We start from the raw sequence: 19,532 nt of genomic DNA, 5'->3' as shown, positions 1-19,532 counted from the left end.
CCCTTCAGATACTCCAGAGGATCCTTTCCCCTGCTCCCTCTGTTCTCCTGTCTGTGTCATATGAGTGCAGTCATAATATGAATAAGAATATTATTATCAGGACTGTTTCATTCTGCTGCTGCTGTACTGCCATTCCCTGGGGTCACAGACCGACAACTATGACTCCGTAATGAACAACACACACACACCTTACAACAGAGGGTGATGTTCTGTTCTGATCAGCATCTCTGCTGCCTGTAGTTACAGACATAGCAACCTCTCCCTCGATGTCAGTAAGACCAAGGAGATGATCGTGGACTACAGGAGGAAGAAGGAAGAGCGCTTCAAGTTCCTTGGCGTCCACATTACTGAGGACTTAACATGGTCCACACACACCCGCACAGTTGTGAAGAGGGCACGGCAGCGCCTCTTCCTCCTCAGGAGGCTGAAAGATTTGGCATGGGCCCTAGGATCCTCAAAAAGTTCTACAGCTGCACCATTGAGAGCATCTTGACTAGCTGCATCACTGATTGGTATGGAAATGCACCGCCCTTGACCGCAAAGCACTACTGAGGGTGGTGCGGACAGCCCAGTACACTAGGGCTGAGACAGCTTCTACCCCAAGCCATAAGACTACTAAAAAGCCAGACTGCTAAATAGTAAATGAATGGTACCCAAACTATCTGCAACACTATCTGCACTGACCCTACGTACACTCTCCAGACTTTATATACGCACCATATACACTGAATATACAAAACATGCTCTTTCCATGTCATAGACTGACCAGGTGAATCCAGGTGAATGATCCCTTATTCATATCACTTGTTGAATCCACTTCAATCAGTGTAGATGAAGGGGAGGAGACAGGTTAAAGAAGGATACACTACATACAGTACGCACACACACACACACACACACACACACACATACACACGCATACCGACACAACACATATACATACACATTACACACACACGCTTTTATACTCATCATATGCTGCTGCTTCTCTGTCTTTATTTGACTTTTATTGTTATCTATCCTGATGCCTAGTCACTTTACCCTGTCTTCATGTACATATCTACCTCAAATACCTTGTATCTCTGCACATTGATCTGGTACTTGTACTCCCTGTATATCAAATCGTATTTGTCACATGCTTTGTAAACAACAGGTGTAGACTTCTATGGGCCCTTCTCAACAATGCAGTGAGAGAAAGATTTTTTTAAACAGTAGAAAAATAATAACACAAGGAATAAATACACAATGAGTAACGATAACTTGGCTATATACACGGGGTGCCAGTACCGAGTCTATATACACGGGGTGCCAGTACCGAGTCTATATACGCGGGGTGCCAGTACCGAGTCTATATACGCGGGGTGCCAGTACCGAGTCTATATACACGGGGTGCCAGTACCGAGTCTATATACACGGGGTGCCAGTACCGAGTCTATATACACAGGGTGCCAGTACCGAGTCTATATACACGGGGTGCCAGTACCGAGTCTATATACGCGGGGTGCCAGTACCGAGTCTATATACACGGGGTGCCAGTACCGAGTCTATATACACGGGGTGCCAGTACCGAGTCTATATACACAGGGTGCCAGTACCGAGTCTATATACGCAGGGTGCCAGTACCGAGTCTATATACACGGGGTGCCAGTACCGAGTCTATATATACGGGGTGCCAGTACCGAGTCTATATACACAGGGTGCCAGTACCGAGTCTATATACTCGGGGTGCCAGTACCGAGTCGATGTGCAGGTGTATGAGGTCATTGAGGTAGATCTGTACATATAGCTAGGGATAAAGTAACTAGGCAACAGGATAGATAATAAACAGTAACAGCAGCGTATCTGTCAAAAGGGGTCAATATAGATACAGTCTTCTGGGTAGCTATTGGTTAATTATTTAACTAACTATTTAGCAGTCTTATAGCTTGGTGGTAGACGCTGTTAAGGGTCCTGTTTGTTCCAGACTTGGCGCATCGGTACAGGTTTGTTGTGCCGTAGCGGAGAGAATAGTCTATGACTTGGGTGGCTGGAGTCTTTGACAATTTTTAGGCCCTTCCTCTGACACTACCTGGTATAGAGATGCTGGATGGCAGAGAACTTGGCCCCAATGATTTACTGGGCCGTACGCACTACCCTCTGTTGCGCATTGTGGTCGGATGCCAAGAAGTTACCATACCAAGTGGTGATACAGCCAGTCAAGATGCTCTCAGTGGTGCAGCTGTAGAACTTGTTGAGGATCTGAGGGCCATGCCGAATCCTTTCAGCCTCCTGAGGGGGAAGAGGTGTTGTCGTGCCCTTTTCACGACTGTGTTGATTTGTGTGAATGGACACTGGGGAACTTGAAGCTCTCGACCTGCTCGACAACAGCATCTTCGATGGGATGGAGGTGTGTTCAGCCTTCCTTTTCCTGTTGTCCATGATCAGCTCCTTTGTCTTGCTGACACTGAGGGAGAGGTTGTTGTCCTGGCACCACACTGCCAGGTCTCTGACCTTCTCCATGTAGGCTGTCTTATTGTCGTCGGTGATCAGGCCTACTACCGTTGTTTCGTCTGCAAACTTAATGATGATGTTGGAATCGTGCGTGGCCACACAGTCGTGGGTGAACAGGGAGTACAGGAGGTGACTAAACACGCACCCCTGAGGGTTCCCCATGACGGATGTATTGTTGCCTACACTCACCACCTGGGGGCGGCCCATCAGGAAGTCCCAGGATCCAGTTGGCTACAGATGTGAGTGCTACAGGGCGATCGTCATTTAGGCAGGTTACTTTGGCGTTCTTGGGCACAGGGACTATGGTGGTCTGCTGGAGATTACAGACTGGGTCAAGGAGATGAAGACACTTGCCAGCTGTCAGTGAAGACACTTGCCAGCTGGTCAGCACATGTTCTGAGTACGTGACCTGGTAATCCGTCTGGCCCTTGCGGCCTTGTGAATGTTAACTTGTTTAAAGGTCTTGCTCACATCCGCTACGGAGGGCGTGATCACACAGTCGTCCAGAACAGTTAGTGCTCGCATGCATAGTTCAGTGTTGCTAGACTCGAAGCGCGCAGAAAAGGTATTTAGCTCGTCTGGTAGACTTGTGTCACTGGACAGCTCGTGGCTGGGTTTCCCTTTGTAATCTGTGTTAGTTTGCAAACCCTGCCACATCCGACAAGCCATTGTAGTAGGATTCGATCTTAGTCCTGTATTGACACTTTGCCTGTTTGATGGTTTGTCGGAGGGCGTGGCAGGATTTCTTATAAGCGTCTGGATTAGTGTCCCTCTCCTATCAAAAAAGCAGCTCTAGCCTTTAGCTCAGTGCGGATGTTGCCTGTAATCCATGGTTTCTGGTTTGGATATGTACGTACGGTCACTGTGGGGACGATGTCATCAATGCACTTATTAATGAAGCCAGTTACTGATGTGGTATACTCCTCAATGTCATTGGCTATATAGCTCAATTTTTGTGTATTTTATTTTATTCCTGTTGTGTTACTATTTTAAACTCTGCTTTGTTGGGAAGGGCTTGTAAGCAAGCGTTTCACGGTAAAGTCCCCACCAGTTGACCTTCTGCGTGTATGTGTTCTCTCCTCTCTCTAAGATGTGGGGGGCTTCTTTGAGGCGGGCACTCTGGTGAGATACAACTTCCTGTCAGAGGCAGCAGCAGCCAATCAGGACGCAAGGTTCCTTGCCCAACCTTTGACTGCACAGGAAATGAATCTGACAGAAGAAGCAGTAGCGTTTAGCTTCAGTACGTCCAACACACCGGCAATACTGCTGTACGTCAGCTCCAAGACACAAGACTACCTGGCACTGGTGCTACGGCAGAATGGTGAGACACTAACACATACAGACACTTATCAACACACACAGACACGTGGGCTCTGCCTCTCAGGTATGATGCAGATGCAGTATGTAAGGTCTCTCGTTGTGTGTGTGTGGTGGCGTATGTGCGTATGTGTGTGTTTGTGTGTGTAGGAACTCTCCAGGTGCGGTATAACCTGGGCGGTCTCAAGGAGCCGTTCACCATAGACGTGGACCAGCGTAACCTAGCCAACGGACAGCCACACACTATCAACATGTCCAGAATCAACAGGACTATTACCATACAGGTATGCACACACACACACACACCTTCACTCCGCCGTCCAAGCATAGTCTATGATGACTTCAGACATGTCCATTTCTAACCACAAGAGGGAGACAGAAGCCTCTCTAATTGTCACAGGACTTGAGGGATTGACAATGGCTTGATGCTTCATGGATATGAGTAGGCCTGTTTGTACAAAGATCCACAACGATGTTGATGATTGACTATGGAAATGGTTCAGTGGTTTGCATCATGATCTTCTCTCTCTCCCTCATTCTCTCTTATTGTCCAGTTGGACCACTACCCCCCTGTCAGCTACTCTCTCCCAGAGGCATCAAACACACAGTTCAACCTGGTCAAGACATTATTCCTGGGGAAAGTATTTGGTGAGTACAGGCATCGCATACCTGTATTTGACAGAGGTCTGCTTGGCCCTGGCAGAGAACGTAGGCCTATTCAGAGAGCAGCAACAGGAGCTGTACAGATGTATTGTAGTTGCGCTGTGTGTCCACTAGAGGGAACTAGAAGACTGTTTTTCACCAGGACACAGTCATGGAAGAGGTCTATTGTTGCCAGACAGGGTTTTCACACATTTTAGTCTGGTTTGGTTTCTGTAACATGTTCAATAGGTATGTTTTGCTTCAGATGTAAATATGTTATGTAGAACAGGCATGCTTCTCTGTAGAATAATAGGGATTCATGTCAGCTCTATACAAGGCATTTCTATCTGCAACATTCACAATGTTGTGCCCTCCTGAACAAGACTTTAGTGCAGTATAGTATTCCTTACACCTGGTCACTGTTTTGGTTTCCAATCCTCCTGGTTTCCATGACTCCTGGTTTTCTATGACTCCTGGTTTCCATGACTCCTGGTTTTCCATGACTCCTGGTTTTCCATGACTCCTGGTTTCCATGACTCGTGGTTGTCCTGCTCTGTTCTGGACTGGTGGCAGTCAGTGAGGTAGAAGGAATGGCTGAGTTCCCTTCCTAGCAAGAACCATTGATCGCTGTACAGCAGACTAATACCACAGGGAATAATTCCCCTTTCCTTGTCACACACACACACACACACACACACACACACACACACACACACACACACACACACACACACACACACACACACACACACACACACACACACACACACACACACACACACACACACCATCGTGACCCCATCTGGAACTGCAGAGCTGACATTTTAAGATTGAAGGACATAACAGAGACCAAACTATCCATCTGCCACAAAATATTATTCTTGCCAATGGTTTGCTGTAGATTCACCACTGGTGGCAAACATTTGCAAACTTCTGGCAACATTTTGTAACACGCTATTAAGTTTGCAGCTAATTTGCTACAAACTTGCAGGAAGTTTACCACAAAAAAAAAACATTTTTGTAAGGGAGTGCTTGAATTGCATACAATCAAGGGCAATGGTGACATCATTGAGGACCTTCAAGGTTGCAGTGACACATCCATAACCTGAGCGGAAACCAGATTTCATACCCGATAGAATACTATAGACATCTAGAAAGCCAGGCAGTTGATTATTGACAAGTTTTTCCAACACTTTTGATAAACAGGGCAAAATAGAAATAGGCCTATAACAGTTAGGATCAGCTTGATCTCCCCCTTTAAATAAAGGACGAACCGTGGCTGCCTTCCAAACAATGGGAATCTCCCCTGAGAGGAGAGACAGGTTAAAAAGTTCAGAGATAGGCTTGGCGATGATAGGGGCAGAAACCTTAAAGAAGAAAGGGTCTAAAACATCTAACCCAGATGTTTTTTGGGGGTCAAGTTTAAGGAGCTCCTCTAGCACTTCGGACTCAGTGACTGCCTGCAGAGAGAAACTTTGTAGTGGGGCAGGGGAGGAAAAGTGTGTCACGTTCGTCGTAGGAAGGAGACCAAAGCGCAGTGTGGGTATCGTTCCACATCTTTCATTTAAATGTGAAAGTATGCAAGACAAACAATAAACTGTAAACAAAACACAAACTGTGACGACAGCGGTGCAACATGCACTAACTCAAAATAATCTCCCACAAACACAGGTGGGAAAAACAACTACTTAAATATGATCCCCAATTAGAGACACAGAAACTAGAACCAAACAACATAGAACTAAATAAACTAGATAGCCCTGACCTACTCTACCATAGAAAATAAGAGCTCTCTATGGTCAGGACGTGACAAAGAGGGAGGAACATCGGGGCTAGTCACATTAGAAGGGGTGGAATATGAGGATATGTTGGACGGGCAAGGAGGCATGGCTGAGCGAAATAGGAATCCTGACTTAATGAAGTAGTGATTTAAAGAGCTCAGCCATGTGCTCCTTGTCAGTAACAACCACATCATCAAAATTAAGGGACATAGGCAGCTGTGAGGAGGAGGGTTTATTCTCCAGGTCTTTAACCATTTTCCAGAACTTCTTGGGGTTAGACACACAGAGAGAGAACTGCTCCTTAAAGTAATTACTTTTGACCTTCTGGGAGCTCAGGCCTGAGTGCACTTATTTCTCATTTGCTTCCGGACTGAGGAGGGAAACATGAAAAGAGGTTGAGATCCGGTAGTTGGTGGGGAATTGTATATGGTAAGTTACCTTATTAACCCTTCAGAAGACCTTGAAGGGTCCCACAAACCGGGGGCTCAGGTTCCAGCAGGGTAGGCGGAGCAGGAGTTCTCTGGTGGAGAGCAAGACACGATCACCAGGATGGACAGTGCGCTGGAGCCTCGCGTGGGCGGCGTTCCACACCTCCTCTGCACGTCGGACCACTCGTTCACTGCAGTGGCCTCGGTCTGGCTCGGAATCCACGGAGCCAGGTCCAGCTGATATCCCAGGACACACTGGAAGGTAGTCAGCCCAGTGGAGGAGTGACGAAATTAGTTCGGGGCATATTCCGCCGAGGGAAGGAACTGGGCCCACTCCCCCTGCCAGTCCTGGTAGTGACTCCTTAGGAACCTCCCCAGCTCCTGGTTGGTCCACTCCACCTGCCCATTAGACTGAGGCTGGGACCCGGATGTGAGGCTGGCCGTGGCCCCCAGCTTCTCCATAAAGGCTTTCCAGACCCGGACGTGAATCGGGAACCACGGTCGGAAACGATGTCCTCCAGAAGGCCATAATGCCGGAAGACCTGCTGGAATAGTGCCTCAGCGACCTGGAGAGTGGTGGATAGACCAGAGAGAGAGATAAAACATCAGGGATTATGGAGAATCTGTCAACAACAACCATAATAGTTATAAAACCATCAAAAAGGGAGAGATCAGTTACAAAGTCTATGGACATATGTGACCAAGGCCGCTTAGGCATGGGAAGGGGAAGTAGGAGAGATTTGGATTGGATACATACGGTGCAGGAGTTGACATAGTGGGCCTTGATGACAGCTTTACACACTCTTGGCATTCTCTCAACCAGCTTCACCTGGATTTTTTTTCCAACAGTCTTGAAGGAGTTCCCACATATGCTGAGCCATTGTTGGGTGCTTTTCCTTCACTGCGGTTCAACTCATCCCAAACCATCTCAATTGGGTTGAGGTCGGGTGATTGTGGAGGCCAGGTCATCTGATGCAGCACTCCATCACTCTCCTTCTTGGTCAAATAGCCCTTACACAGCCTGGAGGTGTGTTGGGTCATTGTCCTGTTGAAAAACAAATGATAGTCCCACTAAACCCAAACCAAATGGGATGGCGTATCGCTGCTGAATGCTGTGGTAGCCATGCTGGTTAAGTGTGCCTTGAATTCTAAATAAATCACAGACAGTGTCACCAGCAAAGCACCCCCACTCCATCACACCTCCTCTTCCATGCTTCACGGTGGGAACCACACATATGGAGATCATACGTTCACCTACTCTGCGTCTCACAAAGACACGGCGGTTAGAACCAAAAATCTCAAATTTTGACTCATCAGACCAGGGGCGGACTGAAACAATAATTCAGGCCGGGAATTTGACTCCATCCCAGGCCACCCTGTTCACGCAAACCCCCAGACTGCTAATTTTGTAGGCTAACCCTATTTGTTGATGTAACGGGTACCAAACTAGTTATACATTTGGCCACTATTTTCATTGGGAAGAAAGTTATCCACATTCCAAAATACAAACATTTGGGACTGACCAACAAGTAGCCTATTGTCACGTCCTGACCAGTAGAGGGTGTAGTTGGGTCAGGACGTGGCAGAAGGGAGTGTGTGTTTTTTATTGTTTCATTGATTTTGGCCGTGTGACTTCCAATCAAGCACAGCTGTAGAGGGTTGTGGTTGATTGGGAGTCACACATAAGTTGCCTACGTTTCCTTTGTGTTTCGTGGGTAATTGTGCTTGTCAATGTGGTTGCACCTGACAGGACTGTGTTGGCTGTCAGTTTTTGTTGTTTTTGTAAATGCATAGTGTTCGTGACATTAAATATGACGAACCCTAACTCCGCCGCATTTTGGTCCACTTCTTCCATAGACAGCCGTTACACCTATCTAAATACTGAGTTTTCAAGGTATGCTATGGGTGCACCCTCAAACTCACTAGGAATACACCAATCATAGCACATACAAATGTACAAGGCTAGACACACAAAACAATTAGCCTACACTTTTTAAAAAGAGAATGAGATGTACAGAGTTAGCTCAAATGTTCAATTATTATCTTTATATTCCAGCATCCGACATTATCAAAAGTATCAAAAATCTTCACGCACACACATTCACTGAACTTGAACATAAGCTACAACAATGTAAGTATAAGACAAAAGTTGAAAAAGCACTCCGCTACAAAAAAAATGTACATTACAATGTTCCCTCACTGGTGTCCATAAAGCAAACAGCACAAAAATAAACACATCTATACACTGAGTCAATGAAATTGAACATTGGCTACATAACTGCAAGTATAATACGAAAGTCCAAAAAACATGTCTCTGTACAAAAGTAACTCACAGCAAATTTTCTTTCACCCTTGTCAGCCTGTTAAGGCAGAGTCATAGCATAGCTACTTCAGAGTAACCAGTAAGTAATCACCACTAGTAAACCAGTAGGCGGCGCAGTAACTCACTGCTCTCTGACATCTTGTCAATGATGTCATCTTTGTCAAGTCCCATAACAATCTCCTTCTCTGTTGCCATCAAAATGAACCCTTCAAGGTTCTCTTGAGTGAGGGAGGTTCTTAGGTGGTTCTTCACGAATTTCAGGGAGGAGAAGGTCCTCTCACAAGCCACCTGAGTGATGGATAGGGTGAGGAGTAACTTGTAGCCCAAACCAGTTATGTGATACGCATCCATGAGTAGATTGTACTGAGACAGGAGAAGATGGCAGCATATCGGGCAGTTTTTACATGTGGAACAACTTCTGCTCACCAACTCCACACTTTCATCAGGATCCTCAAAGCCTTCCCCAGATTCATCACTGGCGGCGGCAGCCCTGGTGTTGTACTCCTCCAATGCTGACTGTTTCAGTCTTTCCCACTGTTGTGCAAGGCTGATCAGTTCAGCCTGCAATGCCTCAACAGTGGCATGTTCATCAAATTCCAGTAAGCATTTGCTGAGCTCCTTCATGGCTGTCTTTGGAAGGCCCTTTTCTCTGATCTCAGGAAAATGCTACGGATTCATGCAGGAGACACTCAGCACTGCATTTGCTGCATTACGGCAGTGAATACTTTCAACAACAGTGTCCAGTACCACATTGTGGATCTTGATTTTGTAATCCATGTCTGCATTAGTAATGGGCTCGTCTTATGCCAACTCACCTTTGTTTTCTCTTCTTTTTTTGGTCTCTTCTCTGGGAGAGCAGTCTGAGCTTCGGCATCACAGTCCTGCTGCTCCTCCAGAATGCCATTGGCCCACTCAACAATGTCGTCTACTGCCCTCTTTGCACCCTCAAAGTAAACTTTCTCAGGTTATCCTTCATTCCCGTCACCAAGTGCTGTGCTGTTACGATACCCATGCCACTTGTTTGCAAGTATTTAGAGAGAGGGGACGTCTGCTCAAATATCCTGAGGAAAAACCTCAGCTGAAAGTATGGTTTCATACTTTAGGAGAGCATCCTTGTACCCTTGGGCCTTGTATCGGATGGTAGGTTTTATGGTCACATCCTTTTCAATTATTTCCATAGTGATGACCACATCCGTGTAAAGTGCACGGTCAGGCTTTGCAAAGCTTCCAAATACTTTCTTCAAGGCCTCGTCTTTGGTCCACCAGCGTGTTTCACCAATTACATCAAGCCGTCTGTGTCTCCTCTCCTCACTGGTTTCCTCCCATAGCTTCATGCGCTTGTAGGAATCTCAAACGAACACTGCAATGTCATTCAGTAGTGAAAAAAGGGATTGACTTGCCACAACAACCCCAGTGGTGTCAGTTAGCACAAGGTTGAGGACATGTGAGTAACACCATATGTGTACTTGGTTAGGAGACTCTCCTGTGAGCGATGCAGAGAAGCCCCTGTATTGTCCCTGAATATTAGCTGCTCCGTCTGTTGCATTACCAACACACTGTTTGATATCTATGTCCATCTTCTCAAGGGTCTGTTTCACCAGGTCCACAAAGTACTGTCCAGTCGATGACTCACAGTCAATGACCGCAATGAGTCTCTCGTGGACAACATCAGTGACATATCGCAGAACTACTGCACACTGGTCTTTGGATGTTAAATCCTGTGTTGTGTCCATTTGTATTGAGAACATCCCTGCCTTTCTCACTTCAACAGCAATTGTCTGCTGAATCAACATTCTGATTACTTCAATTACTTAATTTGCTGTTGTTTTGGACATCATAGTTACCAAGGACCCTCTTCCTTTACTTCCCACCTGCTTCTTGCTCTTCTCAATGCAATCACTAACATGCTCTTGTAGGCAGACATCATATTTGCATAGCAACAATATAAGCTCAAGAAACTTGCCATGATTGACGGCCATGTTTTCCAAGTTATATGCAGCTTCGTGTCTGTATTCCTCTGTAGCTGAGCCCACATTTACCAATAACTTTAACTACAAATCCCTCAAAGAGTCAAAGGAGGCATGGAGGCCTGGAAACAGATGTGTACTATATACATGCTGGAGCGCATGCAACACCCACCCTTAGCACGCGCTCCAGCAGGTATATCTCACTGGTCATCCCCAAAGCCAACACCTCTTTGGCCGCCTTTCCTTCCGGTTCTCAGCTGCCAATCACTGGAACGAATTGCAATAATCGCTGAAGTTGGAGACTTATATCTCCCTCACTAACTTCAAGCATCAGCTATCTGCGCAGCTTACCGATCGCTGCAGCTGTACACAGCCCATCTGTAAACAGCCCATCCAACTACCTACCTCATTCCCATATTGTTTTTATTAACTTTTTTGCTCTTTTGCACACCAGTATTTCTACTTGCACATCATCATCTGCACATCTATGACTCCAGTGTTAATTTGCTAAATTGTAATTACTTTGCTACTATGGCCTATTTATTGCCTTACCTCCTTACTCCATTTCCACACACTGTATATAGATTTTTCTATTGCGTTATTGACTGTACTTTTGTTTATCCCATGTGTGTTGTTATTTTTTGTCGCACTGCTTTGCTTTATCTTGGCCAGGTCGCAGTTGTAAATTAGCACTTGTTCTCAACTGGCCTACCTGATTAAATAAAGGTGAAATAAAAAATACAAAATATAAAACATCAATCACACGTTCCATGACCTGCCTCCTCTTTCTGACCTGGTCTCGTTGAACTGACGTTTGCTTATCACTCAGAATGGTACAGTGTCTGCTTTGCTGGCTCTGAGGAAAAAGGCTTCTGCACTTTCTCTATGGGTCTTGCTTCTCTCATGTTCCTGTACTCTCTGATGGGCATGTTTCCAGGCCTGCATGCCTCCTTTGACAAATACACTATCACTGGCTGAAGGTTTTACGAATGCAAGACGTACTAAGCAGAACAAGGAGTGAGTTACTTCATTGTATGTCAGCCATTTTCTGTTTGTGCCATCTTTGGATTGGAATACATTGGGAATGACTCTTTGAGGGGTTTGTTTTTGGTGGTACTGAAAAAATTGGTAAAAATCCTTGGACTGAGGACGGGCAAAATAATCAAATTGATTTTCAGTGCTTTCTCTGTCCCTTTCTATTTTCTACTGGACTCTGAACCTTTCTTTCTCTCTCTCTGCACATCTGGTTGCTCTGCAGAATGAGATTAACATTGTAAATAAACTTAAACTTGTATTACTTGTGCACTCATCGATTTTATGCCCCACCAATTACAGTCCTGATAATCTCATAAATAAAGCACATATTAATCTAAAATTCTAGCCTACATGTTTAGGTTTGTGCTCTTAATTAATTTTTGGATATAAATATAAACTTAATCGAACATAAAATGCATGTATTGTCTAACATGATGTCCTAGGAGTGTCATCTGATGAAGATTGTCAAAGGTTAGTGCTTAATTTTAGCTGTATATCTGGTTTTGTGATGGCTATCGTGCTTGGAAAATTGCTTTTATTTTGTTGCTGAGGCGCTATGCTAAAATAATCTAATGTTTTGCTTTCACCGTAAAGCCTTTTTGAAATCGGACAATGTGATTGGATTAACGAGTAGAGTATCTTTAAAATGCCGTATAATACTTGAATTTTAATTTTGAGATTATTTTGTTTTGAATATCGCGCCATGCTATCTCACTGGTTGTTGTCCAACCAATCCCGTTATCAGGATTGTATCCTCAAGAGGTTTTAAGTTGTACCAGGTTCCTGCTCTGAGTCTGACTCTGTACTGACCACCATCTCCAGTTCTGCAGGAGCACCTGAAGCTCTAGTGCTGCTGCTGCTTCCTTCTCCACCTTTACAAAGAAAAGACTCTGTTATCATACTCACTATCAGTAGTGTAACAGTAGGCTGCATTAATACAGCTCTGGAAAAAAATTAAGAGTGGTCTCTTCATTTGGAGTGGTCTCTTCATTTGGAGTGGTCTCTTCATTTTTCCCAGAGCTGTATATTATTGTAGTAACTTGTAATGCTGGTACTAATGGCGTTAATGATCTTTGTCATTGTCTGTGCTGTGTCACACAGGCTACTGTGTTCCGTTCATGGATGTATTATGGTTACGTTACTGTAGCCTGTTTCGCTGTACAGTGTATGTGCACTTTTCCCAGCTTATGTGGCATGAGTCACGACCGAATGCTGGCAAGTCCATAGTCTAGGTTTACTAGGTTTTACTAGTTGAAACATATTGCCTTCAAGGTCATATTATGATCGCTATGTTGCACTCATTGCTATGATATAATTCCTCCACGAAGACGTAAGACGTGCAAACTGTTTAGCCTACCGGCCGTTGTGTCACTATTATTAGCTAGGCTACTTAGCCAGCCATGCTGGGTGTTGTGTGTGTGTGTTTTAGCTAGTGTTTTTGACTGACTTGGTCCCTTACTGGTGAACATGTTGCTTATTTTGCAGCATTTAGCTGTGTCTGTGGCAAGGGCCTTTCTCTTTTTTTATCCTCTCTGCTCCACCTTTCCTTTTCTGACCGTCCATTTTGCCGTGCGTGTAAAATAGAGAAGCAGGTAGACGGTTGCTATGTGTGTCGCGGAGAGACCTGATGCACGCAGCCTCGCACGGGGACACTGCAGCGAGAGAGTGAGAATCTGATGCATGGATTCTCCTTCAACTCATTCCTGCTTGCTATATTATCGCTGGTCAAGTTGACTATTCACGGCAGGCCAAAACGACCCTTAGGCCACCGGGAAATGTCCCGGTGCTCCCGACGGCCAGTCCGCCAGTGCATCAGACCAAAGGACAGATTTCCACCGGTCTAATGTCCATTGATTGTGTTTCTTGGCCCAAGCAAGTCTCTTATTAATATTGTTGTCCTTTAGTAGTGTCCTTTAGTAGTGGTTTCTTTGCAGCAAATCGACCATGTAGGCCTGATTCATGCAGTCTGTTACTTGAACTCTGTGAAGCATTTATTTGGGCTGCAATTTCTGAGGCTGGTAACTCTAATGAACTTATCCTCTGCAGTAGAGGTAACTATGGATCTTCCTTTCCTGTGATGGTCCTCATGAGAGTCAGTTTCATCATTGCGCTTGATGGTTTTTGCGACTGCACTTGAAGAAGCGTTCAAAGTTCTTGAAATGTTGCGGAGTGACTGACCATGTAATGATTGACTGTCGATTTTCTTTGCTTATTTGAGCTGTTCTTGCCATAATATGGACTTGGTACTTTACCAAATAGGGCGATCTTCTGTATACCAACCCTACCTTGTCACAACACAACTGATTGGCTCTAACGCATTGAGGCACACCTATTAATTGAAATGCATTCCTGGTGACAACCTCATGAAGCTGGTTGAGAGAATGCCAAGAGTGTGCAAAGCTGTCATCAAGGCAAAGGGTGGCTATTTGAAGAATCTCAAATATAAAATATATTTAGATTTGTTTAACACTTTTTTGGTTACTACATGATTCCATATGTGTTATTTCATAGTTTTGATGTCTTCACTATCATTTTACAATGTAGAAAATAGTAAAAATAAAGAAAAACCCTTGAATGAGTAGGCGTGTCCAAACTTTTGACTGGTACTATAGATGCACTCTGAAGGGCAGGTTCCCTCTCCAGAGCCTGGCGGATGTCCACATGTACGTCCCAACACACGGTACCAACGATTTGGGAGGACAGATTGATAGGCTGGAGGGCACTCACAGGACCCTCCACCAACGTGGATCCACAGGATGTGGGAAAGCAGGTCCTCCGGCATCCTGGTCCCCAGGCGGTGATTCTCATCCTCAACCAGGAGATGGTGGGGTTATGAAGTTGGAGCCAGTGTACGGGTGCGGTGGTGATGAGGAAGGGAAGGCTTTCCTGGTGCATGGGTCCCACGGTGAGGGTGAGTGGTGCTGTGATGTATGTAATTGTGCCAGATCCCAATGGTCACGTATCCAGGGCAGGAGAGGAGAGCGGGTATGAAGTTAAGTTCAGGGAGGATGCGAGGGCCTGGTCGATGAAGTTCTCAGCGGCACCGGAGTCCACTAGAGCTGTAGAGACAACACTTGAGGGACCGCCAGCCAGTGAAATAGGAACCAGAAAGGGTTTGTTGGAAAACGATGATAATGGAATACTCACGCCTACCCTGGGAGACGGAAGGTCACAGGGCCGCTCCTCTGCTCTAGTGCACCCCGGGTTGGGACTCACCGGACACCGCTGAAGCTGGTGCCCCTCCTGGCCACAATAGGGACAGATCCCCAGTTGTCTCCTTCGATGCCGCTCTGCCGCGGAGAGGTGTGTGGCCCCTACCTCCATGGGTTCAGGCTCTGCCTCAGGACAGCCAAAGGAGGGAGGTGAGGGGCGAGGTGGGGACCGGTGCTCCCGAAGAAGACTTTCCAGACAGATGGCCATCGCAATGAGAGAGTTAAAGGAAATATTGTCATCCCGACATGCCAACTCCGTCTGGACCTCCTCACACAGTCCACTGCGGAATAGAATGTGGAGTGCCGGGTCATTCCTTCCACTGGAGGCTGCCACAGCCCGAAAGGTAGTTTAATAATGAGAATAAGCAGATTGCTAAACAACCATTTTGAGGTCTTGCCATATATTTTCAAGCAGATTTAAGTCAAAACTGTAACTCGGCCACTCAGGAACATTCCCTGTCTTCTTGGTAAGCAACTCCAGTGTAGATTTGGCCTTGTGTTTTAGGTTATTGTCCTGATGAAAGGTGAATTCATCTCCGAGTGTCTGGGAGACAGCAGACTGAACCAGGTTTTCCTCTAGGATTTTGCCTGTGCTTAGTTACATTCCGTTTCTTTTATCCTGAAAAACTCCTCAGTTCTTCACGATTCCAAGCATACACGTAACATGATGCAGCCACCACTATGCTTGAAAATATGGAGAGTGGTACTCAATAATATGTTGTATTGGATTTGACCCAAACATAACACTTTGTATTCAGGACAAAACGTGAATTGCTTTGCCAATTTGTTTGCAGTATTACTTTAGTGCCTTGTTGCAAACAGGATACATGTTTTGGAATATTTTTATTCTGTGCAGGCTTCCTTAATTTCATTCTGTCAATTAGATTAGTATTGTGGAGTAACTACAATGTTGTTGATCCATCCTCAGTTTTCTCCTATCACAGCCATTAAACTCTAACTGTTTTAAAGCCTGTTAGCGCCAGGCATTTAATTAGAAAGCAGGCACAGCCTGTCATGCTAGCTACCTAGCTAACGAACTTGCTAGCTAGTTTGCTAACTTATCTAGCCAGCTAAGTGAGGAAACGTGACTACGACATGGCTGGTTGCAATGTGCATGGCAAGTTTGATTTCTTTTCGATTATTATTATCTACATGTTAAAACAAGCTGGCAAACTAGTCCCGGTAAAAACAACATCAGCTAGCTAGCTACACCCACTCACGTTGCGATCTCGGGCTGAATCATAGTCTTCAATGCTAATATTCTCCTTCAATGTGCCAATCAAGTAAGCTTAGAGCGCCCTCTTTGGGGCAAACACTGAACAATTAAAAGACTGGCTTTCAGGATCTTATAGCTCACTGGTTGGAAAGATGAAATGGGAAGCAGAAGAGGGGGAGAAAGACAATAAGAGGAGCTTCGGGGTGAAACTAGAGATAAAAAAATATTCAAGATGTGTCGTGTTAGTCATCAGAAGGATTTGAAAGTGTGTGTGTATATGCTATAAGCAGTATAATGGAATAATGCTTTTTATTTATTTATTATTATCTCTGTTTATGTGTGTCATTCCTGTAAGGCAGTCAAGTCTAAGAGTGTTGAATGGCATATCATCTCCCCATACATAGAGAGAGAGAGAAAGCCATCACCTACAGAGAGATGAACATGGAGAAGAGTCCCTTGATTAATCTTACATCTAGACGTTCCGCTAGCGGAACACCTGCTCCAATATTCAACGATAGGCGTGGCGCGAATGACAAATTCCTCAAAAATCCCAAAACTTCAATTTTTCAAACATATGACTATTTTACACCATTTTAAAGACAAGACTCTCCTTTATCTAACCACACTGTCCGATTTCAAAAAGGCTTTACAGCGAAAGCAAAACATTAGATTATGTCAGCAGAGTACCCAGCCAGAAATAATCAGACACCCATTTTTCAAGCTAGCATATAATGTCACAAAAAACAAAACCACAGCTAAATGCAGCACTAACCTTTGATGATCTTCATCAGATGACACGCCTAGGACATTATGTTATACAATACATGCATGTTCTGTTCAATCAAGTTCATATTTATATCAAAAACCAGCTTTTTACATTAGCATGTGACGTTCAGAACTAGCATTCCCACCGAACACTTCCGGTGAATTTACTAAATTACTCACGATAAACGTTCACAAAAAACATAACAATTATTTTAAGAATTATAGATACAGAACTCCTTTATGCAATCGAGGTGTCCGATTTTAAAATAGCTTTTCGGTGAAAGCACATTTTGCAATATTCTGAGAAGATAGCTCGCCATCACAGGCTAGCTATTTTGACACCCACCAAGTTTGACCCTCACCAAACTCAGATTTACTATAGAAAAATTGGATTACCTTTGCTGTTCTTCGTCAGAATGCACTCCCGGGACTTCTACTTCAATAACAAATGTTGGTTTGGTTCCAAATAATCCATAGTTATATCCAAATAGCGGCGTTTTGTTGTGCGTTCAAGACACTATCCGAAGGGTGACGAAGGGTTACGCGTCCGACGCGTTTCGTGACAAAAAAATTCTAAATATTCCATTACCGTACTTCGAAGCATGTCAACCGCTGTTTAAAATCAATTTTTATGCCATTTTTCTCGTAAAAAAACGATAATATTCCGACCGGGAGTCGTTGTTTTCGTTCAAAGACGAAAGAATAAAAACATGGTGTCGCCTCGTGCACGCGCCTCAGTCTCATGGTTCTCAGATCGACCACTATCTAAATGCGCTACTGTTTTTCTGCCTGGGCCTGCAAAGACATCATTCAGCGGTTTGCCGCCTTCTGAGTGCCTATGGGAGCCGTAGGAAGTGTCACGTTACAGCAGTTTTCAATAAAGAGAGTGTAGAGAGTGTAGAAGGCCAAGAAATGGTCAGAGAGCGCACTTCCTGTAAGGAATCTTCTCAGGTTTTGGCCTGCCAAATGAGTTATGTTATACTCACAGACACCATTCAAACAGTTTTAGAAACTTTGGAGTGTTTTCTATCCAAAGCTAATAGTTATATGCATATTCTAGTTTCTGGGCAGGAGTAATAATCAGATTAAATCGGGTACGTTTTTTATCCGGCCGTGAAAATACTGCCCCCTATCCATAACAGGCTAAGCAAGCTGGTCCTGGGGCTCTGTTCACAAACAGACCCCACAGAGCCCCAGGACAGCAACACAATTAGACCCAAACAAATCATGAGAAAACAAAAAAATAAGTACTTGACAGAATTTACAAAAAAAAAATGAGCAAACTAGAATACTGTTTGGCCCTAAAACGAGAGTACACAGTGGCAGAATACCTGACCACTGTGACTGACCCAAACTTAAGGAAAGCTTTGATTATGTACAGACTCAGTGAGCATAGCCTTGCTATTGAGAAAGGCCGCCGTAGGCAGACCTGTCTCTCAAGAGAAGACAGACTATATGCACACTGCCCACAAAATGAGGTGGAAACTGAGCTGCATTTCCTAACCTCCTGCCAAATGTATGACCATATTAGAGACACACATTTCCCTCTGATTACAAAGATCCACAAAGAATTCGATAACAAACCCAATTTTGATAAACTCCCATATCTACTGGGTGAAACACCACTGTGTGCCATCACAGCAGCAAGATGTGTGACCTGTTGCCACAAGAAAAGGACAACAAGTGAAGAACAAACACCATTGTAAATACAACCCATATTTATGTTTATTTATTTTCCCTTTTGTACTTAAACCATTTGCACATCGTTACAACACTGTATATATACATAATATGACATTTGTAATGTCTTTATTCTTTTGGAACTTCTGTGAATGTAATGTTTACTGTTCATTTTTATTGTTTATTTCACATTTGTATTTTATCTACTTCACTTGCTTTGGCAATGTTAACATATGTTTCCCATGCCAATAACGCCCCTTGAATTGAATTGAATTGAATTGAGAGAGAGAGAGAGAGCGGTGACATAATATCTCTCCCCACTGAGAACTCTGTGACACAGATAGAGACAGACTATCCATATTTAGAAACACATGTTCAGATGTAGGATCTTAATTTGATCACCCTGTTGCAGGAGAACTTTCCTGCAATGCAGGAAATGTTAACCTTGTAGTGCATTTGAGGTTTAAAAAAGGCTTCTGTATGTAATTTTCTCTTATGAAAATGTATCAACCCCTACAAAAATGTCCATTAATTATAATCCACAGAATAATTCACATTTCCTGTTGCTGCAGGATTTTTTTCCTGCTGTAGCAAACTGGCTCAAATTAAGATCCTACGTATGTATATACTGTGAGTTGATTTAGATAAAAGCTCTTTCAAAAGGACAATATTTTAA

The 19,532-nt window shown here is 44.4% G+C and overlaps 1 protein-coding gene across 1 annotated transcript in view; it reads left to right on the top strand.

Moving 5' to 3' along the window:
- Window positions 1-19,532, top strand: part of LOC106590542 (contactin-associated protein-like 2) — a 355,426-nt gene that overhangs the window by 263,998 nt on the left and 71,896 nt on the right. The window contains exons 22-24 of the mRNA XM_045710796.2: window positions 3,581-3,811; window positions 3,958-4,091; window positions 4,362-4,455. Of these exons, the coding sequence (XP_045566752.2) occupies window positions 3,581-3,811; window positions 3,958-4,091; window positions 4,362-4,455 (459 nt within the window). The remainder of the gene's footprint in view (window positions 1-3,580; window positions 3,812-3,957; window positions 4,092-4,361; window positions 4,456-19,532) is intronic.

This window comes from Salmo salar, chromosome 29 (genome assembly GCF_965601325.2).
Source record: "Salmo salar chromosome 29, fSalSal1, whole genome shotgun sequence".
Taxonomy (NCBI): Eukaryota; Metazoa; Chordata; class Actinopteri; order Salmoniformes; family Salmonidae; genus Salmo; species Salmo salar.
This window is presented reverse-complemented; position numbering and strand designations above follow the sequence as displayed.